Consider the following 26,946-nt stretch of genomic DNA (forward strand, 5'->3'; position numbering starts at 1 on the left):
TACATTAAATACACATATTCTAATATATTTCTAATTTCTTATATATTTTTGTATTTATATATTTATTTTTCAACTCCATCGCTCAGAATATATCTAAATTAGATGTAATAAAAATGGCACAGGCCTTATTAAATAATAACAAAAAAAAGATATTATCATCTAATATTGATTCTTGCCTTATTTCTGAAGAAGATTTTGAGTATGAAAAAGAACTTCTTAGGAATCCATTTTCTATAAAATCATGGTTAAGATATATTGAACATAAAGAGGGCGATCCAATTCATCAACAAGTATTTGTCTGTGAAAGAGCATGTATGGATCTTCCTAGGAGCTATAAATTATGGCGTTTGTATTTAAATCTGCGAAAATGTCATGTAGAAGGACTTAACCCGGCTAAATATGAGGAAGAATACGAAAAAGTGAATGTTTGTTATGAAAAAGCTTTAGTTTTGCTTAACAAAGTATTTATATATATTTTTATTGAGAGGAATTAAGATATTGATTAATAGATGCCTCGGATTTGGATGGATTATTTAGAATTTTTAATGAAACAATGTAAAATTACAAAAACTAGACGAACATTTGATAGAGCACTTCAAACATTACCAGTTACACAGCATGAGAGAATATGGAAATTATATAAGGAATTTTCTCGGTCAGTATCGGGAGAAACAGCAGTTAAAGTTTGGAAACGTTATATTATGGTATAGGGTTTTTTTTTTTATTTGTTATAACTAAAAAATCAGATTTTTCCAGAGATGATTGAAGAATTTATACAGCTTTTATTAGACATGGAGTATTACACAGAAGCAGCATTCCAGTATATGGCATTGCTTAATAATCCAAAATTTCAATCATTAGAAGGAAAAAGTAATTTTCACTATTGGGTCGAATTTTCTAAACTTATAACAACACATGGCGATAAAATTGATGGAATATTAGTAGAAAAGATCATGAGATCAGCAATAAGACGCTTTACTGATCAACAGGGAAGCTTTTTTACCAGTTTAGCTACATATTTTATTACAATAGGCGATTTTGAAAAGGCATTATACATATGTATTTGTATATATTATTTTTAACAATAATAGGCTCGAGATATTTTTGAAGAAGGAATGACTACTGTTGTCACTGTTAGAGATTTTACCCAAATTTTTGATGCATATGCAGAATTTGAAGAATCTATTATATCTCAAACTTTAGAAGAAATGGAAGAGGGACATAAATCCAAGGACACAAACTCAAATGATGATTTAGATTTGGATATTAAAATGATCCGGTTTGAACAATTAATGGACCGACGTCCATTTCTCGTAAATGACGTATTACTTAGACAAAATCCGTATAATGTCATTGAATGGGAAAAAAGAGTTGGACTTTGGGGTAACAATAACGAAAAAATTATAGAAACATACACAAATGCTATTAAAACTATAGAACCAAAAAAGGCAGTGGGAAAACTTAGTTCACTTTTCATTAATTTTGCAAAGTTTTACGAACAAAATAATGATCTAAATACTGCAAGATTAATTATGGAAAAAGGCGTTATGGTACCATTTAAAAGTGTAAATGAACTTTCAGAAGTTTGGTGTGAATGGGCAGAACTTGAACTTCGAAGTAATAATTTTGATCAAGCCATAAAAATCATGAAGAAAGCAACCAATTGCCCAGAAAGAAGCAATGTTGATTATTTCGATGAGGTGTGTTGAACATTGTTTTGTTTAAAAGTAGTAATTAATCTAGACATTAACTCCTCAACAACGCATTCATAAGTCTTCGAAACTTTGGATGTTTTATGTTGATCTTGAAGAAAGTGTTGGGACAATCGATTCTACAAGAGCTGTGTATGATAAGATATTATCCTTAAAAATCGCTACACCTCAGACTATAGTTAATTATGCAAATTTTCTTGAAGAAAACAAATATTTTGAAGAAAGTTTCAAAGTAGCTAAATTTATAGTTTTAATAAATTATTTAAAACATTATAGATTTTTGAAAGGGGCGTTGAATTGTTTAGTTATCCTGTCGCGTTTGAACTTTGGAACTTATATTTAGTAAGTTTTCTTTTTCAATATTAATAATATTATTAATAACAATAGACCAAATTTCTGAAACGTTATGTAAGTTCTATTGACAACAGAAATAGATCTAATTAAATATTAGAATGGTACAAAGGTTGAGAGAACTAGAGATCTTTTTGAACAATCTCTTAAAGGATGCCCTCCAAATTTATCTAAACCAATTTTTTTAATGTATGGTGATTTTGAAGAAAAATATGGACTAATGAGACATGCAATGCGTATATATGATCAAGGTATATATATTATTTTTCATATATATTTTTAAGCATCTTTATTAGCCACGGAAACCGTTTCTACAGAAGATAGAGCAGATGTAGGATTAAACTATACTTTTTTCCAATTATTAATTATAAAAGATGTATAAATATTATATAACTAAGTTAGCTATAAATTACGGACTTACGTCAACAAGACCTATATATGAAAAGTAATGTTTTATTTTATGCATATTAATCTAACATATTAGAGCAATAACATACCTTCCTGATAAGGAGGCAAAAGATATGTGTCTAAAGTTTGCAGAAATGGAAAGATCAATAGGAGAAATAGATAGAGCTCGTGCAATTTACGCTCATGGTAGAAAACATTTATACTAAAATATTTTACTTATTTTTATAGCATCACAATTCTGTGATCCTAGAATAGAACCTTCATTTTGGAAAATATGGCATGAATTTGAAGTAAAACATGGCAATGAAGAAACATATGCAGAAATGTTACGAATTAAAAGAAGTGTTCAAGCAGAATACAAGTACCCTTCCATTATCTATATCTTTATTACTAATTTTATCCTTTAGTATGAATATTAGCTATATCCCTAACCAAACTACTACACATTTTACTTCAGAAACACTTGAATCTAACAATGACCCAATGGCTTCATTAGAAAAATCAGGGATTCTCTCCGGATTTGTTAGGGAAGTTGAAATATATTATTTATATATATATTCTTATAAAAACACAGCTCATCTACAGGTCCTATTGGAAATCAAAATTTAGACTTATCTACACAATCTGAATCATTTTCTATAAATAATCCAGATGCAATTCAACTCGATAATATCTAATTTAAACATATTATAATTATATTATTTAAAATATATATTTTTTTAAAAATTTAATTTTAGTATATTTTACGTAAATTTTAAAAATTCGTATATTATATTTAATAATTAAATCTTTAGACATACTCGCTCCATATTTTAATCTGGTTAATAAAGCAGATGTCTTGACATGTCAGCTGAATATACAATATCATCTATTCAGTTTGAAGATTCTAATTATGTTTTAACTTATGATTTAAAACCTTTAATTATCTTTTTATCAAAGGTTGTAGAAGTAATTTTAAATGGAGACAAACATGATATAGATGAATACATTTTGTCCTCTAATGATTGTTTATATAAGTGTGAAAAATTTATCTCAGACACAACATTAACAGTACTTTATATTATAAAAAATGTTAAAGAAAATTCAGTAGATGGTTTGGGTGACAATTAAGATCTTACTATTTTTTAAGTTTATAAAGGATAGGAAATAATGATGTTTCATACAGCTATCATTTTGATTTAGAACTATCTCCTTGTGTACAGACAACAGCTATACTTGCATTAATTAAACGCTATGAACAAGTTAACCTGACAATATCGCTTGAAAATCAGTTACAATTGCTTAATATGCCAGGATGGTTCCGAGATGAAGTATCGTCTACATCTTTGGTGCCTTATAAAGCTTTACATACGTTAATTCATTCAGCAATTTCACCATATTTTGATGCATTTACGAAGGAGAGAGAGAAAGGACAAGAAAACACAAAATCATTAAACAATGAATATAGAACAGGTTAAGATTTTCTTTCATGTGTTTTATATCTAAAAAAACAGGGATCCCTGCAGCAAAAAAGAAAATTGCAGAATTAGAATTATCATTATTAGATCTACAACAAGATATTGAAATACCGAACATATCTTTAACGATTCATCCAGAAGTGGAGAGATTTGTTCTTGAAGTATTTAAATAATATTTTAATGTATTTTTAAACTTTTTAGGCTAATAAACAAAACATGCAACCTTTAATACAAAATTTTCCGAATAATCTTTTAACAGATAGCACATTTCTTAATAATCTTCAGTCTAATGTTAACTCTTGGATTAAGTCTATTCAAACAATTACAAGAATTTCACATGATCCAACATCAGGATCAGCATCACAAGAAATAAATTTTTGGTTGAATATGGAAGCATCTTTGCAAAATATTGAAGAGCAGCTTAAAAGTGATGGAGTTGTCTTAACTCTAGAAATTTTAAAGCAAGCTAAACGATTCCATACTACAGTAAGTTTTACAGCTGATACGGGCCTAAAAGAAGCCAATGAAAAAGGTATTTTAATTTTCTCTGAAAAGTTTATTTTAATTACAAAAGTTAATAAATATAACCAATTAATGAAAGAATTCCCTTTAAATGAACTTTTATCGGCAACTTCATTAGATAAAGTTCAAAAATCTATCTTTCAAATATTTAATCATCTTAATAAGAAACTTAGGATTTGTCCTTATCCTATTTGCAGAGTTTTGCCATTGGTGGAAGCTATTTCTTCGGATCTAAATACCCGTATTCAAAGTTTACTTGGTAGCCAAAAATTAATGCATCTTGAATATATGCATTTTATAAAGCTGATGAGATTAGCCGACGAGGTTTTCAAAACATGGGATGATCAATTAAAAGAATTTACAAATATGGCAAGAGATGTTACTCGAAAACGTAGTGAAAAATTTATTCCTATAAAAATTACTTCACAACATATTAAAACCCAAGAAAGGCTAGCGTATATAAAAACATTTAGACAAGGGCATGAGCAATTGCGAAGTACAATTTTCGATGTTTTAGAAACATCTAAACTATCTTCTGATGAGAATTACACAAGATTTGATGGAATTAGAGATATAAATATTATGAATGAGATTTCTGAATCATATTCACTTTTAAAAACTATAGATGTACTAGACATTTCTCCGGAGGGTACAAGACAGTGGATAATTACAGAAAATAATTATAATGATCGAATTTCTAGAATTGAAAATACTATTATAAATAGATTAAGAGATAAACTGAGTGCAGCAAAAACCTCTAAGGAAATGTTTATAGTTTTTTCTAAATTTAATCCTTTATTCATTAGACCAAAAATTCGCGGGGCTATTCAGGAATATCAGATTCAGCTTATTAATAATGTTAAATCTGATATAACTAACTTGCATGAACGATTTAAAAAGCGGTATAGTAATTCGGAATCGTATTTAATGGCACAACTATATGACATTCCTCCAATTTCAGGTGCTATTATATGGGCAAGACAAATTGAACGACAATTAGATACCTACATGAAAAATATTGAAAATGTTCTTGGTAAAGGTTGGGAATTATATACCGATGCCCAAAAATTACAGTCAGATACTACCATATTTAAAAATAAACTTAATGCATATAAGGTATGATTACTTAATTTTTAAAAATTAATTTTTATTGGATAGATTTATGAAGCATGGCTTCATGATATATCAAAAAAAAAAATTTCAATAACTGGAAGATTATTTAAGATAATTAAAAAGCGTACATTAGATAATACATTAGAATTGGTTGTCAATTTTGATCATCAAATTATTATATTATTCAAAGAAGTCCGGAATCTTTTGTGGTTGAATTTCTCAATACCTCATTCTATAAATAGTATTTCAAAAGAAGCCAAAAGACTTTATCCATATGTTGTAAGCTTAACGGAGACTCTTCGAAATTATCTCCAAATTAATGAAAAAATACATCACATAAACAATACCTCTATTTTACTTGCTGGATATCAAAATGATATACAAAATTTTATCTCAAAAGGAATGAATTTGAAATGGGAATCTTTTATTCATTCATACGATAGTCATATACGATCTCTAGATTATACTAATATTGAAAAGCATAACAGTCTACCTCGCAAAAGTCGTTATGTTCTTTTTGTACAGGATTTTTCTAAATCAGTTTCAACATTTCAAGAAAAAATAAATATCTTATTGAAATCTCACGATATTATTTTTAAAGAATTAGAAAATTTAAATACATGTGCTTATGATCAAGAAGCGTTTAGTTCTATCCTTGAAAATATTCAAAAAGAAGTATTATTATTATTTTTATGAAAAAATTTAATAACATTGCAGGTTGATCTTCTAAATTTTGAAAACTTTTCCAATTTAAGTTTTTGGGTTAACGATCTTAATTCTAAAATAGAGAATATATTAATACAAAGAATCATTCGATCTGCTCAAATATGGGTTAAAACGTTTATATCATTTAAAACGGCTGATTCAAATTTTGAAAAAGAGCAAAAAGATTATATAAATTCTTGTTCTTCAGACTATGATAATCATACATTTCCGAAATTTGAGAAATTTATATATAAAATTCATATCCGTAATCAATTAATATCTTTAGAGCCCTCTATCGAATTATCTAAATCATTTTGGTTCAGGAATTTTCATAACTGGATAAGTAAAAAACAATATTTTATCCTCATAGATTAAATTTTTATAGACATCGCATGTAATCAAAAAAAAATCTTCGCTTTTAAATATCAAATAAATTTTGATCTTGATGCATCTATTGATCAAAACTCAGAAACTTCTACATACAAATACCTTGTAAGATATTCTATCTATTTATCAAATATTAATTATGTATATATGTAGCTCTCAAAAATATACAGCCCTCATTTATCTAATACATATTCTTCTATTCTTAAAGTTCTTAATGAAGTAAATGCTTATGTTGAAAAATGGTTGCAATTTCAATCACTTTGGGATTTACATCTAGATCATGTTTATAATTTTCTCGGAAATGATTTATCAAAATGGCTACAAATTTTACGAGAAATCCAAAAATCTCGTTGCACTTTTGATACTACAAAAACCTCTCATTCTTTTGGATTTTTAATTGTGGACTATGAACAAGTTCAAAATAGAATAAATGCTAAATATGATTCTTGGCAAAAAGATATATTGAATAAGTTTTCTACGCAACTTTCTGATAACATGAAAGAGTTTTACGTTCAAATAACTAAAATGAGACATACTTTAGAATCTCAATCTCTTGAAGGATCAACAGAAGAAACTATTTCTTTTATTTCTAATGTCCAGCAATGTAAAAAACAAATGGAAGAATATAAAAAACTTGTTTCCCTATATCAACAGGGTCAAATAATCTTGTCTAGACAAAGATATCATTTTGATAATGACTGGGTTTATATTGACCAAATCGAAGGAGAATGGGGAATGTTATCTGATATATTGAGTCGTAAAGATAAACTTATAACCGATCATATTGGTATATAATTTAGTTTAATTATATTTCTAATTAATTTTAGATGTTTTAAAAACAAAGATAATTGCACAGGATCAGATTGTTTCTTCAAAAATATCTCTAATTATTAACGACTGGAATGAGCAAAAGCCTGTTTCAGGAGATCTTGACCCATCATCAGTATTTAATACACTTTCTATATTTGAATCAAAAATCAATCAAATAGGCAACGAAAAAAAATCTATTCTAAAGGCCAAAGAAGCCCTTAACCTTGATACTAACGGAGAAGATATAATTTCTGCCATTTTAGAAGAAGTTTTGGATTTTAAATCAGTCTGGTCTGCCATTAACACACTCTGGAAATCTTTAAATGAGCTAATGGAAACTCCTTGGAACATTGTTATTCCAAGGAAAATTCGACAATCTTTAGATAAATTGCTAAACACCACAAAAGAGATGCCTAGTTCTATGAGACAATATTTAGCTTTTGAACACATGCAAAATTTGCTTCGCCAGTATATCAAAGCTAATTCTCTTATATCAGAACTTAAAATCGAAGCTATGAAAGAAAGACATTGGGAAAAACTTTTTAAGCTTCTTAAGCTTAAAGAACCCATTAGATTTTCTTCTCTTAATATAGGTAATGTTTGGAAGTTGAATCTCATAAATAATGAACATATTATCAAAAATATTATATCCGAAGCTCGCGGGGAAATGGCATTAGAAGAATTTCTTAAAAATGTACGTTTAATTAATAGAATTATCTCCATTTAATATTTTAGATTCGTGAAACATGGTCAAATTATTATCTAAATCTGCTTAACTATAGAAATGTCTCTAAATTAATTAATAATTGGGACGATCTTTTTACAAAATGTATCGATAATCTTAATTCTCTTTCGGCTATGAAAAACTCTCCATATTATAAGATGTTCCAAGAAGAGGCATCTTCTTGGGATTATCGTCTTAATAAAATACATATTTTATTTGATATATGGTCAGATGTTCAACGGCAGTGGGTTTATTTAGAAGGAATTTTCTCAGGAAATACCGATATCAAACATTTATTACCTATAGAATCACAAAGATTTCAGAATATAAGCTCGGAATTTCTTGCAATAATGAAAAAGGTTTGCAAATCACCTTCTGTTCTTGATGTGTTAGCAATTCCAAATATCCATAAATCTATGGAAAGACTATTAGACTTGCTTCAAAAAATTCAAAAAGCATTGGGCGAATATTTAGAAAAAGAGCGCATTTTATTCCCTCGATTTTATTTTATTGGAGATGAAGATTTATTAGAGATGATTGGGAATAGTAAGGATATTAATAGAATCCAAAAACATTTTTGTAAAATGTTTTCTGGAATACATAATTTAATTTTAGATAAGGATTCTACAGTAATTACCGGATTTTCATCAAAAGAAGGTGAAATTGTTTTTTTAAAAACACCTATAAATTTACTTAAGACACAAAAAATTAACGAATGGCTCGATTTATTAGATATTTCCGTTAAAGATACACTTTCAGACTTATTAATAATTGCCATAAATGATTTTGGGAACCTATATGGGAGTCTCGAATTAAAAAGTTCTCATTTACTTGATTTCTTTGATAAGTACCCTTCTCAAATAATCATTCTTTCATTACAAATTCTTTGGACTAAAAATGTAGAAATTGCATTATCCAATTCAAATATGAGTGAAAAAAATTTACAGGATAACTTGTTTTATATCGACACTCTTTTAACTATACTAACTACGTTGGTGGTTAATGATATCAATACTATACAACGTAAAAAATCAGAAAATATGATTACTTATTTAGTCCATCAAAAAAATGTAATAAATATGTTATTAAAAGACAATGTTACTTCTGTAAATGATTTTAGATGGCAGTATCAAATGAGATTTACTCTTAAAGATTATTCCGATCCGAAAAGTCTTCAAGTTTTAATAGGGAATGTTAGTTTTGATTATGGATTTGAATATCTTGGTATACCAGATAGACTAGTCCAAACTCCTTTAAATGATAAATGTTTTCTTACCCTAACGCAAGCACTAAAGCAAAAGCTCGGTGGATCTCCTTTTGGTCCTGCAGGAACAGGTTCTTAAATAATATAACTTATTATATTTTAACTTTATTTTAGGAAAGACAGAGTCAGTAAAAGCTTTAGGCGCACATTTAGGAAAATTTGTATTAGTATTTTGTTGTGATAGTACATTTGATTTTCAAGCAATAGGAAGAATATTTCTTGGAATCTGTCAAGTTGGCGCATGGGGATGTTTTGATGAATTTAACCGTTTAGAAGAAAAGATTCTTAGTGCAATTTCCCAGCAAATTCAAACTATTCAGCTAGGTTTAAAAAATAACGAAGAAAACAAACACGTTGAGGTTGAATTAGTTGACAAAAAAATTAAGATACATCCAGAAACAGGAATTTTTATAACAATGAATCCTGGATATGCAGGAAGATCAAATCTTCCTGACAATTTAAAAAAACTTTTTCGAAGTATATCTATGACACGACCTGATAAAGAAACAATTGCTCAGGTTACATTATATTCTCAAGGATTTTCTATGGCTAAAGAGCTTGCATCCAATATTGTACCATTTTTTGAAAAATGTAGTACCGAATTATCTTTTCAATCTCATTATGATTTTGGACTCAGAGCACTAAAAGGTGTCTTAATTATTTCTGGGAATATCAAAAGGTCTATGATCCAAAATAGAAAAGAGAACAATGCTGTTAAAGATATATTAGAAACGGAAATTATAGTTCAAAGCTTAAGAAGAACAATATTGCCAAAATTGATAAAAAACGATTTACATCCTTTAATGAAGTATATTGCATGTTTTTTGTTTATTGTTAACTTTTGATTAGTATAGAAAAGGCATTATTTCCAAATGTGAATTATATTCCGGCGGATCTTTCTAAATTAGAGGAGGAAATTAGGAAAGTTTCTTCGATTCAGAATTTATTTCTTGATGATGAATGGATAACCAAGATTTTGCAATTGTATCAGATTCAATGTATTCACTATGGTATAATAATGGTTGGTTCTTCGGGAACAGGGAAATCAAAAGCTTGGCGTATTTTATTAAAAAGTTTGGAAAATCTTAATGGAACGGAATTCGTATATCATATTATAGACCCTAAAGTTTTTTCTAAAGAAGTTCTTTATGGAAATCTTGATTCTATAACACGTGAATGGACAGATGGCTTATTTACTAGTATTATTAGAAAAATAGTCAATAATTTACGCGGAGAGCAATTTAAGAAACATTGGATTATTTTTGATGGGGATATTGATCCTGAATGGGCAGAAAATTTAAACAGGAAAGTATATATATATTAATTTGTATATTCAATAATATCATATAGTGTTTTAGATGATAACAAACTTTTAACTTTACCAGACGGTGAACGTTTAAGTATTTCTGATAATATACGAATTATTTTTGAAGTAGAGTCTTTAAAATATGCAACTCTTGCAACTATAAGCAGATGTGGTATGATTTGGTTTGATGAACAAACAGTTAAACCAAATATGATTTTACATAATCGTTTGAATTTACTACGCTCTTCAACTTTCGAACAGTTTGAGGATGATAATACATTTTCTGTTGGCCCTTCGAATTTATTTACTATTCAAAAAATTGTTATAGATATTTTGAATATACCTTTTTCAGAAAACGGGCTTATTATTCAAGCAATTGAATATGCTCAAAATTTAGATCACATAATGAGTTTTACTCCAATAAGGTCTTTAAATACGTTATTTACATTTATACATGCAGCGTGTAAGGAATTGGCAAGATATAATTCACAACATGAAGATTTTCCTTTAACTAATGAAAATATTGAAGCTTATATATCAAAAAAATTACTGCTATATATTATATGGAGTTTTTCTGGAGACTGTAAACTTACGGAAAGACAAAAATTCGAAAAATATATAATACAATTTACTACAACTGAACTTCCTGTTTTGTCCAATGATAGACATTTACTCGATTACGATGTATCTTTACCATACGGAAACTGGGATTTATGGGAAACAAAAGTGCCTATAGTTGAAGTTGATATCCATTCAGTTTTTAAATCTAATTATGTTATTCCTACAGTTGATACACTTCGGCATGAATCATTAATTTATTCATTTTTACTTGAACATAAACCGTTTATATTGTGTGGTCCTCCTGGTTCAGGAAAGACAACAATATTGTTAAATGTGCTCCAAAAAATTTCTAATATAGAACCAATCGTACTCAATTTTTCTAGTAATACAAGCCCAGATTTAATTATTAAAACTCTAGAGCAATACTGTGAATATACAAAAACTGTTCATGAAGTCATTATGAGGCCTAGATCAGTAGGTAAATGGATTATAATTTTCTGTGATGAAATTAATTTGCCCTCTCTTGATATTTATGGTACTCAAAGGGTTATTTTCTTTATACGCCAATTAATTGAACATGAAAAATTTTGGAATTCTAAAATTAAAGCATGGATTAAATTAGAAAGAATACAGTTCATCGGATCTTGTAACCCTCCAGAAGATATTGGAAGAGTTGCTTTTAGTAATCGGTTTTTATGGCATTTTCCTGTTATAATGGTTGATTATCCCGAAAAAATATCTCTAATACAAATATATGGAACGTATAATAAAGCTATATTAAAATGTATTCCAGAATTAAAAAATTATTATAAGGAGCTTACATATGTAATGGTCGACTTTTATCTTTTATTTCAGCAAAAATTTACTCCAAATATCCAAATGCATTATGTGTATAGCCCACGTGAACTTACACGATGGGTTCGTAATATATATGGAGTAATATTTTCTTTGGAAACTATGACTCTGGACGAATTAATTCGTTTCTGGTTTTATGAATCATTAAAACTGTTTCAAGATCGTCTAGTTTCTGATGATGAAAGACAATGGACTGAAAATACTTCTAAAGAAATGTTTTTAAAATACTTTCTTAATATATCGGATTCTATTTTCAATAAACCAATATTATATTCAAATTGGCTTTCTAAAAATTACATGCCCGTAAATAAGGAATTACTTCGGGATTACATTCAAGCTCGCTTAAAAACTTTTTGTGAAGAGGAAATTGATGTACCACTAATTTTGTTTGATGATATTTTGAATCACGTTCTTCGTATTGATAAAGCTTTTCATCAAACACAAGGTCATTTAATTTTTATTGGAATTAGTGGCTCCGGAAAGGTTAGTAATATCTATGAATCCGTTTTTTATATAATTTTCTATAGACAACATTATCTCGTTTTGTTGCTTGGATGAATGGATTAAAGATATTTCAGATTAAAGTTCATTCTAAATATTCTTCTGATGATTTTGATAATGATTTACGAGATGTCTTACGACGAGTAGGTTGCAAAGGAGAGAAAATATGTTTTCTCTTTGATGAATCAAATGTACTTAGTACATCTTTTTTAGAACGAATGAATACATTACTTGCAAATTCTGAAATTGCTGGTCTTTTTGAAGGGGATGAATTTACTTCTCTTATTTCAAGCTGTAAAGAAGCTACACAAAAGGAAGGCCTTCTTTTGGATTCTCAAGATGAGCTTTATAATTGGTTTTCTCAACAGATTTCTAGAAACCTTCATATAGTATTTACAATGAATCCTTTAGATAAAGGATTATCAGCAAAAGTATCAACTTCTCCTGCTTTATTTAATCGTTGTATTATAAATTGGCTTGGAGATTGGTCTATTCAGGCCTTTTATGAAGTAGCTAATGAGCTTATTCGTGCTTTGGATCTAGAAAAGCCCAGTTATATTTCACCTTTAAGTGCGCGTACTATTTATCTTCAGGCTCCATTTACTTATCGTGAAGCTATTCTTGATTGCATTATTTTTATTCATTATTCAATGAAAGAATTCAATGAAAAATTTTCAGAATTTAATAATAAAATTTACATCACTCCTAGACATTTTATTAGTTTTGTTCAAAATTTCGTTCAAATTTACATGGAAAAAAGAGAAAAATTGGAGGATCAACAACAACATTTAAATTCTGGTATTGAAAAATTGAATAATACTGTCAATAAGGTTTTTGAATTGAAACAAGAACTAGCAGAAAAACAGCAGCAGTTAGAATTAAAAAATAGAGAAGCTAATGATAAGCTTAAACGGATTGTCGAAGACCAAAAAGAAGCAGAAGAGAGAAAAATAGCTTCTTTAGAAATTCAAGAATCTTTATATCTTCAAGAAGAAAAAATTAATGTTCGACGAAAAATGGTGATTGATGATTTAGCTAAAGTAGAACCAGCTGTAATTGAAGCACAGCGTTCAGTTAGTAGTATTAAAAAACAACATTTAACTGAAGTAAGATCTATGGCTAATCCGCCTGAAGCAGTTAAACTTACTATGGAATCTGTGTGTACTCTTCTTGGTCAAAAATTTGATAATTGGAAGACAGTTCAAGGGATAATAAGAAAAGATGATTTTATATCAAATATATTAAATTTCGATAATGATAAACAAATGACGAAAGAATTGAGAACAAAAATGCAAACATGTTATATTTCTAATCCCAATTTTACTTTTGATATAATAAATCATGCTAGTAAAGCATGTGGTCCTTTAGTTCTCTGGGTATGTGCTCAAGTAAACTATTCTACTATTCTTGAAAAAGTAGCTCCATTACGCGAGGAAGTTAATAATCTTGAAATACAAGTTTCTGAAAATAAAATAAAAGTTGAAAATATAATTGCTACAATTCAAGAGCTTGAAAAAAACATTATATTATATAAAGAGGAATATGCAACTCTTATTAGCGATATACAAACTATTAAATCGGAAATGAGCCATGTACAACAAAAAGTAGATAGAAGCTTGGAACTTTTAAATAATCTTTCTTCCGAGCGTAATCGCTGGGAGTTAGAAAGCCAAACGTTTGAAGATCAACTTGATACTTTAGCAGGAGATGTATTACTTTCATCTGCTTTTTTGACATATGCTGGCATATATGATCAACAAGCACGTTTAGATATCCAAGCAGAATGGAAGAATCAATTGCAATCATTAAATATTAGTATCAAGAAAAACAATCCTGTTTCTGAATATCTTGTGACTTTAGATGAGAAATCTGACTGGTTAAATAATTCATTGCCTCAAGATGAGCTTTGCATAGAAAATGCGCTAATTTTAAAGAGATCGGATCGATATCCTTTAATTATTGATCCTTCTAATTGTGTTACCCAGTATTTGATCGAGAGTTTTAAGGAGAAAAAATTGGCTGTAACAAGTTTCTTGGATGATACATTTGTTAAACATTTAGAAAGCGCATTGAGATTTGGAAATCCTATTTTGATTCAAGATGCGGAATATTTAGATCCGGTATTATATCCAATTCTTAACAAAGAATATCAAAGGACTAACGGAAGAATACTGGTTCAACTTGGGAAGCAGGATATTGATTTTTCTCCTTCTTTTAAATTATTTTTATTGACAAAGAATTCATCTATTAATTTTGGACCAGAAATTTCTAGTAGAGTCACCTTTGTTAATTTTACAATAACTACTAGTAGTCTTCAATCTCAATGTTTAAATAAAATACTTTATTATGAAAGACCGGATGTTAATCAACGAAGAAATAATTCAGTTAAACTTCAAAATGAATTTAAACTACATCTTATGCATCTTGAAAAGAATCTTCTTAATATCCTTAATGAATCTCAAGGAAATATTCTTAACAATGATACTATTTTAAAAACATTAGAGACTTTAAAAAAAGAAGCTTCAGAAATTTCTAAAAAAGCGTCAGAAACTGAAGAAATTATTAAAGAGATCGAGCAAATAACTTTATCATATAAGCCAGTAGTATCTCTTTGTAGTTCAATATTTGAAATTATGGAACAATTGGTTTTGATATCACCTTATTATAATTTTTCTTTATTATTTTTCCAGGATATTTTTTATGATATTTTAAACAATAACGCAGAACTAAAAAAAGAAATAGATTTTTCTAAAAGAATTAACATTCTTTTACGAGATATAATGTTAACTACATTTAAGAAAGTTTCACGGGCTTTATTACATAAACATCATATATTTTTCGGATTATTAATTGCAAGACTTGCAATTTTAACAAAAGAAATTAAAGGTTTTGATAACAATATCTTCGAATTATTGTTTACTAATGAAATACCGGAAAACGACTTTTCAGAAAATCCATCTAGTATTGATATTAAAAAATATAAAGTTCCATATTTTTATGATATCGACAAATATATTGATGAAAATTCAAAAGAATTTAATTTATTTTTAATTGCAGAAAATGCGGAAGATTATGTACCTATATTATGGGAATACCATGAAGAACGTAAGTAAAATATCTTTAACTAAATAACAAACTAACCTTTTAGCATTAAATAATAATATTCGTAAATTGCTTATTATTAAAATGTTTCGAATGGATCGCTTAATTCCTGCAATTGAAAAATTTATAACAGATGTTTTTGAAGAAAATATTTTTTCTCATATTTTCTATGATATTAAATCTCTTATCGAGAATGAATCAACGCCTCAAACACCTATTGTTTTATGTTCGGTTCCGGGATATGATGCTAGTTATAAGATTGAGAACTTTGTTAATCAAGTATCAGTCGATTGTCAATCTATAACTATGGGTTCAATTGAGGGTCTTACTCAGGCTGATAGAGAAATAATTTTAGCTAGTCAAAAAGGCACATGGATACTTTTAAAAAATGTTCATTTAACAACTTCTTGGCTAGATCATCTTGAAAAAAAATTACAAAATCTTAAACATCATCCAAAGTTTCGTTTATTCGTTACAATGGAAATGAGTTTGAGACAGGTTCCTATAAATCTTCTTAGAATGTCTCGAATAATGGTGTTTGAGCCTCCACCTGGAATTAAAGCAAGCATGTTAAATACGTTTGGGTCGATTCCTGTATCATATTTCAATAATAGGCCTATAGAAAAAAATCGTTTATACTTTTTACTTTCATGGTTTCATGCATTAGTACAGGAGAGATTACGTTATGTCCCGTTAGGATGGTCTAAATTATATGAATTTAATGATTCTGATTTCGAATCTGCTATATGGATGATAAATAGGTTAATTAAAGATTTTGCACATCATCGCTCAAATATATCTCCAGAAAAAATACCTTGGGAAGCTATTCGTTTGCTTTTATATGAATCTATCTATGGATCTAGACTTGATGATGAAAACGATTTAGAATTACTTAATAAGATGATTCAAAATATATTTAGACCTGAATCTTTTAATCTTAATTATGAGCTTGTCGAAAAGCATCTTATTATTCCTGATTGTTTGAGAAGAGAGGAGTTTCTTAATTGGATACAAAATTTACCTGAAAGACAATCACCAACATGGCTAGGATTGCCTGAATATGCAGAAAAAGTTATTCTTTTTTCTCAAGGTACATATATATATATTATATACACATATTATTAATTAGCTTTATAGGAAAAGAAATGCTTAATAATTCCAGAATCATATTAAATGTATTGAAAAGAAAATGATTATTGTATTTTGTATCTGATAAATACAAATATTATACATTTAAATTATTGCAATTTTCAAAATATGGAATTTAGCGTAATTTCTTCTATGAATACAGTATAAATTATATATTGATATTTTGGAAATATCTAAAGAAAAATATTAAAATATTTTTAAAGTTTTATAAAATTTCATCATTTTATACATTTAAAGGGAGTTTAAAGAAACTTTTAACTCTAATAATTATAAAGCTTCTAATATCTACTTAATATTATTATTTTAAATTTTAATAAATTAGATAATCAATCATTTCAATAAATTTTTAATCTTAGAAATTATAAACATTATCCAATAACCATTATATTTATTATCAACTAGCCATCATATTTATTATAAACAATTAAATTTCAACTGTAAAATTTTCTCCAAATATAATAAATATCTTTTAAACATTATCTATCCAATTCTTTAACATTTTTAATTAGTTTTAAAATATAAATATTAGACTATCTTGCTCTTTAACAATTAAATAAATGAATTTATAATTAATATATACTATAGATCTTTACATCCTAATCAATATAAAATTTCAAAACATTTTTCATAATTTCTAATCTTGTCTATATTTAATACATATTTTTCTCTTGAAAAATAAAATTTACATTTATAAATATTATCTTGCAAATTAAACTTTATTAATAATAATATTTATAATACAAATATATAAAAATTTAAAAGATATTTCTTTAAGATTTTTCATAAGATTTAAATATTAATTTCAGTCTTATTTTAATATTGTCTAATTTTTTTTTTGACGTTTTTTAATACAAAAAATTTAACCTTTAAAAAATATTAAGATTAAATATGAGTGAATTGGATCATGGGATTGAGTTATTAAAGAATTGTAAATTAATTTCTGAGTCTCAAATTCAAGTTTTATGCTATAAAGCAAGAGAAATTTTAGTAGAAGAAGCAAATGTTCAATGGATAGACTCACCAGTAACAGTAAAGAGATTCATTTGAAGTTTTTTTTGAATATAAAAGTAATATTTTTTAGATATGTGGTGATATTCACGGACAATTTCATGATCTTATGGAGTTATTTAAGGTTGGAGGGATGTGCCCAGATACTAATTATATATTTATGGGTAAATTATGATATATATATATATTATATAGGTTTATACCTACGTTTGAAAGGAGATTTTGTGGATAGAGGATTTAATTCAATAGAGACGTTTTTATTGTTATTATCTTTTAAAGTTCGATATCCAGATAGGATTACTTTAATTCGAGGGAATCATGAATCACGACAAATTACACAAGTCTACGGGTTTTATGATGAGTGCATACGTAAATATGGAAATGCTAATGTCTGGCGTTATTGTACAGAAGTTTTTGACTATTTATCTTTAGCAGCAATAGTTGATGGTAAAATTTTTTGTGTTCATGGAGGATTAAGTCCTACAATAACAGCAATAGATCAGGTATATATATATTAAAGGATCTTATGATGATAATTGCATTAATTTTTAATTTGATAGATAAGGTTAATTGATCGAAAACAAGAAGTTCCTCACGAAGGACCTATGTGTGATCTTCTTTGGTCAGATCCAGATGATATTTCTGGTTGGGCATTTTCTCCAAGAGGTGCAGGTTTTCTTTTTGGTGCAGATGTCGTAAAATCTTTTTGTAGAATTAATCAGATTGAAATGATTGCAAGAGCCCATCAACTTGTTATGGAGGGCTATAAAATTATGTTTGATGGTCCATTACAAAAATTAAACATAGATAAAAATGATGAAAATGATGAAAATAATGGGAATAATGAAAACAATGAAAATATCGAAAATGGCTTAAACATAGTATCATCTATTTCAGAATGCGTATTAACTCCAGATGATGAACTTGATTCTGGATCTATAGTTACAATATGGTCGGCACCTAATTATTGTTATAGATGTGGAAATGTTGCAGCTATTTTAGAACTTGATGAAAATCTTGAAAAATCATATAAAATTTTTGAGGCAGCCAAGCATGACCCAACAGTTATGCCTCCTACCAAAAAACCTATTGTAGAATATTTTTTGGTAATACATTTTTATAATTATTCTTTTTTTAACATTCCTAGTAATCTTTTTTAACTATATCTATCTGAAAATACTTTGGAATGTATATATTTTTAATTTACTAAAGTTCTGCATTTTAAATAGCTTTATTACATATGGTATTACGCTTTATGTTATTTTTGATTATAGTTAAAACTAAAACTAATATGTGGATTGTTATCTTGATAGAAATCAAGATATAATGATAGGATATCTTTAGATTTTTTGTAAATATATATATGTTTTAAGAAATGCACACAATGTTTTCATCTTAAATAATTTATTATAATTTAATATATAAAAAAATTTCAATTAAAATATATATAGTTATAAACTATTTATAATATTAAATAATAGTAATGCTGTATACTTAAAAGTTATCTTTATTAATCTTTATCGAAAAAAACAGCTAATGCATTTTACATTTAAAGTTAAGGTCAATTAAAAAATATTATCATTTTCACAGACCAGATTTAAAAATATAAAACAAATATAACACAGATCTAACATTTAAAACACTTAATTTTCAACTTTTTTTTTTAGTATCGAAAATATTATAAAATATTATAAATTTCTATTTCAAATCTCATCTTTAACAAAACTATTCCTTTCATATCTTCTCCATAACTATATTAACTCTTAACTTTTTAACATAAACTTCATTTTAAGTTCAACCCTAATTCTAATCTATAAAAAAACTCTATTACTTTTTTTTAACAAAAATTATTTTGTAAAACGATAGCAATTTGTGAATTTTTTTCGGAATTTATATATTGATTTTTTTATCAAAAATACTAAGGTTTGCTTTAATGTTATTATTAATCTTAATAAAGCTCAAAAATCTTCTCAAAAACACATTATTATTATATTTATTTAAAAAATCTTCCAAAATCATTTTTATTTAAATAAATATTTATTTATATTTAAATTCCTAAAAATCAATTTAAATATTAAATATTTAAATATTTATTTCTATTTAATATTGTTTAGCTATTTATAAGTGATTATTTATGAAATAAAATATTATTATCAATTCAAACCTACTAAATAATATTAATTTTTTTTTCACATTTATTTTCATAAATTTCCGATACCGAAAACATTTATCCGTATTTAAGGAAAATATACTTGTTATAATTGATCATTTCTACAAGTATGTTTTTCTTAAGAATCATCTTTATATTTATTTTTTTAAAAATATCATATGCAGAAAACACAGATAAACTCTCAGGTTTTCTTATTTTTTATCTCTACTTTTTTTAACTTTTTAGATTTCGAAAAAAAATATCCAGAATTATATCAAGCAAATCCACATGCTTTAAAACTGGAAGCATTGAAAAGCGGATTTTCAGGCAAATCTGTAAAAAAAGGATTGGGTGTTTTTCATATAGGGAATCTTGGTCATTATAGAGATCATAAACCAGTTATATTGCATGTAATTATGGGATTAACTGTTGGACTCGCAGAGTGTCGCGGGACACTCGCCGAAAGATGTAAAGTCATAAAAGCCCTAGGAAATCCAATAACACAATATTGCAATAAACCATATGATACATGCCAAGATTATTTTGACGCTCGAAATTACTTACTCCCTATGAAAGATCAATTAAAAAACCCACACGCCCATCATGATGCATGCAGAACGATTTTGCTAAATTGCCTCTTTTTTAAACATCGTAATTATATTACTTCCGATTGTGTTCCTTTGGTAGCATTATGTTATTTGCGGGTTCGACAAAACTTTGTAGAAGCAATTATGACCGAAGCATTAAGAGGGGAAATTAATACTAAGGGTGCTGCTGCAGCAATGAAAAAAGTATGTGAAAAAATTGGACATGAGAGTCCGGACTTGCTTCATTTATGTTTTAAGACCACTGTATTAGAAAAACTTAAAAGGTCTAATAAACAGTATATTGAAGATGTTAAGTCAAGAATAAGGACAGTTTCGACTGGAAATTGCCGTCAGGTTTTGGAAGAATGCTATTTTAATGTTCTAGATTATCCAGATATTTATCAATCATGTAGGAATTTTCGACGATTCTGTTCAGAAATAGGAGTTGTATATACTCCAGTCGATTCCACTTTTGATTTATTTCAGAAGCCCCTTTCTGCAGAAAAGTTACTAATTGATACTTCTTCAAAAATCTCAGAAGACTTAGGTCTTGGTTTTTCTAAATATGTACAAAAAAAATCAAGCAATCTTGAGATTGCGGCATATTTAGTTAATAAGACTTGGGTCTATGATAATGATTGCAGAAATAAATTAAAAGAACTATGTCTGCATATTGCTTCTCTACCGCTTACAAAACAACTATGCACATTAGCACATGATAGAAATTCGAAACTCTGTAGGGATTTTTATAACTCTATTGGGACTGAATGCTATTCTTTATATTATGAATTTAAGAATGTTGGATTATTATACAATTATACTTATCGTCTTTCAAGAGATCAATGCTCTAAATATGTAGAAAGATGTCTTTTTCTTAGGGAGCAATATGCTTATTGGAATTCTCTAGATACTTGTGCTAATGTATTTTCTTCATGTTATAAAGAAGATATGGATTTTTCAGCCAAATTAGATCTTCTAAATAGGATAAAAGATAAGATTGTAGTTCCAAAAGGAAACACGAGGTATTTTGTAGAGTTATTGTGTAAAAGCTATATTGTCGCCGAATGCAGCGCCAGTGATTTAATGTTCAAATCTTATGCTCTTATGGAAGCCTGTCTTCACCCAGAAAGGATCTGTAGAGAATTAAAAAATCATTTTTCCGAAGAATCTAGGAAATTAGAAAATAAATTAAGGAGTATTTTAAAACCCACATATTATGAATGCAAAGATCTAGGACAAAAGTGCAACTCTGGATTTTATTTTGATGGAGATATAGAAGCTCAATGTAATCATTTCAAAAAAAGATGTCAAGATAAACAAGAGAGACTAAAATTAATTAATCATATTGTTAATTCATCTGCTCTTTATCTCGCAAATGAAGTACAATGCAGAACTTATTTCGACAGTTTTTGTGGTGCGAATGTAAAACAAGAATTCAAACAAATATGCAACAAAGGAGCTAATGGCATATGCCCTGATATGATAGATGATTCTAAAGAACATTGTGCTCATTTGATTAATCATTTAACATCTCTTGGAATTTCATCGTCTTCTGCTTCACTTCCATTGGACTATTGCGACTCAGCGATTAATTACTGTAATTCTCTTTCGAAGTTTTGCACGGAATCAAAACGACAGTGCGATTCTGTTATTTCTTTCTGCACTAGCGAATCAAAAAAAACTGATGAATATGGTTCTTTTATTGACCAATATCCCGCGGCTGCAGCAAATGCAACCAAATGCAAGGTAACTTTGAAAGAGTTATGCCAAGATTCAAGCAAAAAAGACTCTTATTCAACACTATGTGCTTATAATAAAGATGGTTATACCGAAATATGTAAAAACTTAAGAAATTTCATAGAAAAAGCATGCGAGAATTTGAGAATTCATTTACATACTTATGATACAAACTCACTCAATACGAATAAAGGATCTGCTCAAGATAGATGCACTTATATAAGAAATCTTTACTTTAAATTTAAAAATATATGTTTATTGGTTGATCCTTTCTATGACTTATCTCCTATTATCACTCAAGAATGTAAAACCAATATATCCGAACCAGCACTGCCTGATAAGGATCCTCAACCTACATCTTCACCTCAGCCAAAACCTCGGCCAAGACCTCGACCTCAACCTCAACCTCATCCACATCCAAAACCTCAGCCTCAGCCGACGCCAGAACCTCAGCCTCAGCCGGCGCCAGAACCTCGACCTCAGCCGACGTCAAAACCTCGACCTCAGCCAACGTCAAAACCTCGACCTCAGCCGACGCCAGAACCTCGACCTCTGCCGGTGCCAGGACCTGGACCTCTGCCGGTGCCAGGACCTCGACCTCAACCTCAACCTCAACCTCAACCTCAGCCTCAACCTCAACCTCAGCCTCAACCTCAACCTCAGCCTCAGCCTCAGCCTCAGCCTCAGCCTCAACCTCAGCCGAAGCCTCAACCACCATCTCAGTCAACATCAGAATCAGCATCGCAATCCAAACCAAAACCAACAACACAAACAAAACCGTCACCGAGACCACACCCAAGGCCGGTGCCAAAACCATCATCGATAGACACAGGACCATCAAAATCGGATTCAAGCTTCATTTTTACAGTAACAAAAACAATAACAAAGATATCAGAAACAGAAAAACCATCTACAAAACCATCTGTGAAACCAACCTCTACAAAGACAACATCAAAACCATCTACAAAACCATCTACAAAACCATCTGTAAAACCAGCCTCTACAAAGACAACATCAGAATCAGAAAAACCAACATTGGAAGAAGTTCCAGAAACTAAAGGGAATGGTGTAAGAGTAATAGGATTTGAGGGGTTACAATTATTATCAATGATTGTTGCAATAATAATTGGGATATGGATAATGTAAATTTAATTAGAAGTCATTGGCTATTAAATTAATATATAGTAATTTGTAATAATTAGATAAATAGACAGGGGATCTAGAAATCAATGTGTTATTAAATAAATATAAAAATCTAAAATATCTATTTCTCGAACAAAAACTGAACTTAGTAATATAACAATATCCCATTTTATTAAAGGGAAAAAATTAAAAAGATTTAAGATCAAACATCACATTCAATATATAAGACTATATAAAAATTAACATTTTTCGATTTAAAAAAAAAAACAAAAAGTGACCATTATTGCCTCGAATAAAAGCATCTCCATATTCGTTTTTTAGTACGCCTTTAACATATTCTCTACATTCTTCAAGTGCAACATTCATACATCCATCAAGACAAGATAGAATACCTAAAACAAGAAAAAAAATCAATAAAGTCAAAACATTAAGAGTAGAAAACCTATAAAAAGTAAAAAAAAATAAAGAAAAAAATCATATAAACCTCGATAATCAATGCCAGAGCTAAGACGGACGAGAACAAAGTGGCCAATGATCTTTTGAAGAAAGGCAGAAGGAGCATCAGTAGCTGAATCCATTAATTTTTTCTCGAAAAAGATATCTCGGCTGAAAAACAAGAAAACATAAGAAAAATATAGAGAAAAAAAAGAAATAGTTTACAAGTATTAAATATCCTTAAGGAACTATACACAAATATATTCAAGAATAATATAAATAAAAAATAAGAAAAAGAAGAATTTATTAATAAAATTATAAATAACTCTATATTTTAGGTATATATAAATCTAAATACATAAAAGATTTTAATAGATATGAAGAAAAGAAGAAAAAAGATAGAGGAAAGATATAAAAAACTGGCAAATTTGAATAGATCGGAAATTTAGTATAAAAAGTCCAAAATAGAAATATATATATTTAAAAGAATAAGAGATATTTTTATATGGTTTATGGATTGTGGAACAACCTTAATTAAATCAGAACGGAATTTCCAAGCTCATGTAATTTTTAATATTTTTTAGACATAAAATGATTATTTTATACAGCTTGCACAATCATATCATGATTTAATTACTTCATTAAGAGCGCCAGTTCCTGAACAAATAGGTCATTATCGAATTGGCGAGATGATTGGTAAAGGAGGGTATTCAAAGGTTTATAAAGGAATACATTTGTTAACAGGATCGGAGGGAAGTTTATAAATATTTAAAAACATAACTTGAAAGTTATATAGATTGTTTTAAAATGTTCGCCAAAATCACAAGCAATTAATTTATCTCGAGAAATATACCATCATAGTCAAATGGATCATCCACATATTATTAGGCTTTATGAAGTACTTTATACTGAAGAACATGTTTGGTTGGTTCAAGAATATTGTTCAGGTTTTTTCCCAGAAAATTTAAAATCTTTATTATGTTTTTATACTAAAATAAATATCAGGAGGGGAATTATATGATTATCTTGTGAAACATACAAAATTGCCGGAATATGAAACAAAAACATTATTTTCGCAGATATCCAGCGCAGTTGCCTACATTCATTTGCATGGATCAGTTCACCGGTAAGCCTGTTTATTTTTAAATATCAATGTAATAAAAATTTTTAGAGATATTAAATTGGAAAATATTTTTCTTACAGCATCTGGTAGTGCTAAAGTAGGGGATCTAGGTTTTGTTCGTGAACAAGTTACAAATAAACTATTACAAACATGGAGCGGAACATTAGCATATTCAGCACCAGAAATTGTTAATGAATCAATAAACACAGAAGAAAGTAAATGGAAAAATATTTTAATAATATTTATATTAAAATATTTATAGAAATTGATGTATGGTCTTTAGGTGTTCTTTTGTATGCACTATTATGTGGAGAGTTGCCATTTGATGATGATGATGAGGGTATATTGCGATCAAAAATTCTTAATGACCATCCGAAATGGAAAAATGATTTGTCTTCAGGTTATTTATTATTATTATATATTTCTATTCTTATTTTATACAGAAGCTCTTGAATTATTGCAATTAATGTTGGCTAAAAATTATAAAAACCGACCAACTATGATAGACGTTTTAAAACATCCATTTCTAGAACCCGTAGGAAAAGAATATCTTAAATATTTAAAAGTACAAAATTTACAACATTTTTCAACCAATTTAGAACAAGATATTTTATTTAATATGAATATGATTGGTATTAATGTCGATATGCTTAAAAGAAGTGTAATTGAAAACAAATGTGATGCATTAAGAGCTTTATGGTTATTAATTAAAGAAAAAGCAGAGAAATCAGCGGGAAGCTCTATAAACAAGAAAAGCTCAAAAAAACAAAAAAAAGATAAATTTTTTTGGCTAAATATACTTTCACAAGATATGATTAAAAAAAAATCATTTAAAAAATTATTTAACTTAAAAGGTAACATAGATTATATAATTAATGCAATATTTTAACACTATAGATATGTTCATTTATTCAAAATTTAGTTCATATTTTTATCCCAAGTCTACTCAAAATATTATAGAAAATGATTGCAGAGGAATCTCAAAAAAGTCACATAAACACAAAGACAATATAGGATTAAGGGTATCTATATTAATTATTTTCAAAAAATGGCTGATATCATTATTAAAATACAAAAATTCGGTAAGTTGCCCATAAAAAGATAATTCTAATTATATCCAGAAAAATGAAGAAAATTTAGATACTGGAATATCGTTGAATATGCAAAAACACACTTGTAAAAATGGAAATACTTTAAAAAAACCTAGATCTTATATTTTACATGAAGTTGATGAAGCAAATACAAATTTAATACAAAAACCATCTATATTATCACTTTCATTATGCATCTCTAATCGCTCAAAAGGATCGGAGGCCTTAAAAAATGAAAATAATTCATATATATCTAATTCTAAAAAAAAGATGCCATTAAAAGGTCTATTTAAGCATTTAGACTGCAATACAGATAAATACATTTATCCATATGAAAATAGCATTTCTAATCCATTTAATGAAAGAATAATACACTCGGATCCCTCATTTTTATCTTCATATAAAAAACTAACAGCTATAAAAGAGCAATGTAATAATTATAATGAATCTGATACCAAATTGGGAAATACAAAGAGATTAAAAAAGAATGAAAAAGCAGAATCAAGATTCCTTCAAAAGATTGTAGAAGAGGATGAAACTTTAGATAAATAAAATTTTAATTATTTTTTATTTCGGGATTTTACATATAAAATCATGAAACACAATTCATTAAAGACAGCTACAGAAAAAAACTTAAAAATACATTAATTTATTTCGGATTCATTTCACAATTTTGTTTAATCTTTAAATTTTACATATATTGGTTTTTAATCAAAACAATGAACACCATTAATAACAAAAGCGAA

At 28.0% G+C, this 26,946-nt stretch overlaps 6 protein-coding genes across 6 annotated transcripts; 5 read left to right on the forward strand and 1 right to left on the reverse strand.

The window, feature by feature from the left end:
• Positions 1–113: 113 nt before the first annotated feature.
• Positions 114–3,080, forward strand: PNEG_02209 (hypothetical protein; the record flags this gene model as incomplete). Its single annotated transcript, XM_007876001.1, has 13 exons — positions 114–461; positions 510–704; positions 747–1,046; positions 1,092–1,700; positions 1,744–1,944; positions 1,989–2,054; positions 2,100–2,120; positions 2,164–2,314; positions 2,360–2,394; positions 2,438–2,508; positions 2,548–2,657; positions 2,700–2,832; positions 2,879–3,080. 13 exons carry the CDS (start codon positions 114–116, stop codon positions 3,078–3,080), a joined length of 2,442 nt encoding a protein of 813 aa, XP_007874192.1.
• A 234-nt stretch (positions 3,081–3,314) lies between these two features.
• PNEG_02210 (hypothetical protein) lies at positions 3,315–16,971 on the forward strand (the record flags this gene model as incomplete). The annotated part of the gene is made up of 17 exons (XM_007876002.1): positions 3,315–3,570; positions 3,615–3,923; positions 3,965–4,089; positions 4,130–4,460; positions 4,503–5,566; positions 5,609–6,238; positions 6,281–6,611; positions 6,654–6,760; positions 6,809–7,442; positions 7,483–8,159; positions 8,201–9,524; positions 9,568–10,261; positions 10,303–10,762; positions 10,892–12,658; positions 12,703–15,781; positions 15,825–16,868; positions 16,916–16,971. The coding sequence occupies 17 exons, from the start codon at positions 3,315–3,317 to the stop codon at positions 16,969–16,971; spliced, it is 12,888 nt and encodes a 4,295-aa protein (XP_007874193.1).
• An 834-nt stretch (positions 16,972–17,805) lies between these two features.
• Positions 17,806–19,108, forward strand: PNEG_02211 (serine/threonine-protein phosphatase 4 catalytic subunit). The gene is made up of 4 exons (XM_007876003.1): positions 17,806–17,956; positions 18,009–18,438; positions 18,496–19,041; positions 19,083–19,108. The coding sequence occupies exons 2-4, from the start codon at positions 18,037–18,039 to the stop codon at positions 19,083–19,085; spliced, it is 951 nt and encodes a 316-aa protein (XP_007874194.1). The 5' UTR covers positions 17,806–17,956; positions 18,009–18,036; the 3' UTR covers positions 19,086–19,108.
• A 1,069-nt stretch (positions 19,109–20,177) lies between these two features.
• Positions 20,178–23,554, forward strand: PNEG_02212 (hypothetical protein; the record flags this gene model as incomplete). Its single annotated transcript, XM_007876004.1, has 2 exons — positions 20,178–20,290; positions 20,331–23,554. The coding sequence occupies exons 1-2, from the start codon at positions 20,215–20,217 to the stop codon at positions 23,552–23,554; spliced, it is 3,300 nt and encodes a 1,099-aa protein (XP_007874195.1). The 5' UTR covers positions 20,178–20,214.
• A 123-nt stretch (positions 23,555–23,677) lies between these two features.
• On the reverse strand, positions 23,678–24,129 carry PNEG_02213 (hypothetical protein; the record flags this gene model as incomplete). Its single annotated transcript, XM_007876005.1, has 3 exons — positions 23,678–23,779; positions 23,830–23,943; positions 24,036–24,129. The coding sequence occupies 3 exons, from the start codon at positions 24,127–24,129 to the stop codon at positions 23,754–23,756; spliced, it is 234 nt and encodes a 77-aa protein (XP_007874196.1). The 3' UTR covers positions 23,678–23,753.
• On the forward strand, positions 23,835–26,893 carry PNEG_02214 (hypothetical protein). Its single transcript, XM_007876006.1, has 9 exons — positions 23,835–24,324; positions 24,370–24,549; positions 24,595–24,933; positions 24,992–25,112; positions 25,158–25,324; positions 25,372–25,509; positions 25,553–25,963; positions 26,007–26,191; positions 26,231–26,893. Exons 3-9 carry the CDS (start codon positions 24,852–24,854, stop codon positions 26,750–26,752), a joined length of 1,626 nt encoding a protein of 541 aa, XP_007874197.1. The 5' UTR covers positions 23,835–24,324; positions 24,370–24,549; positions 24,595–24,851; the 3' UTR covers positions 26,753–26,893.
• The last annotated feature ends 53 nt before the right edge of the window (positions 26,894–26,946 follow it).

Source organism: Pneumocystis murina, assembly GCF_000349005.2.
Source record: "Pneumocystis murina B123 chromosome Unknown supercont1.12, whole genome shotgun sequence".
Classification (NCBI taxonomy): Eukaryota; Fungi; Ascomycota; class Pneumocystomycetes; order Pneumocystales; family Pneumocystaceae; genus Pneumocystis; species Pneumocystis murina.

Coding starts and splice junctions, on each gene's coding strand:
- PNEG_02211 (XM_007876003.1), top strand. CDS start 18,037: ATGATCTTATGGAGTTATTTAAGGTTGGAGGGATGTGCCCAGATACTA. Junction 18,439..18,495: donor CAATAACAGCAATAGATCAG/GTATATATATAT, acceptor TTAATTTGATAG/ATAAGGTTAATTGATCGAAA.
- PNEG_02214 (XM_007876006.1), top strand. CDS start 24,852: ATGGATCATCCACATATTATTAGGCTTTATGAAGTACTTTATACTGAA. Junction 25,964..26,006: donor AAAATTATTTAACTTAAAAG/GTAACATAGATT, acceptor TTAACACTATAG/ATATGTTCATTTATTCAAAA. Junction 26,192..26,230: donor TATTAAAATACAAAAATTCG/GTAAGTTGCCCA, acceptor AATTATATCCAG/AAAAATGAAGAAAATTTAGA.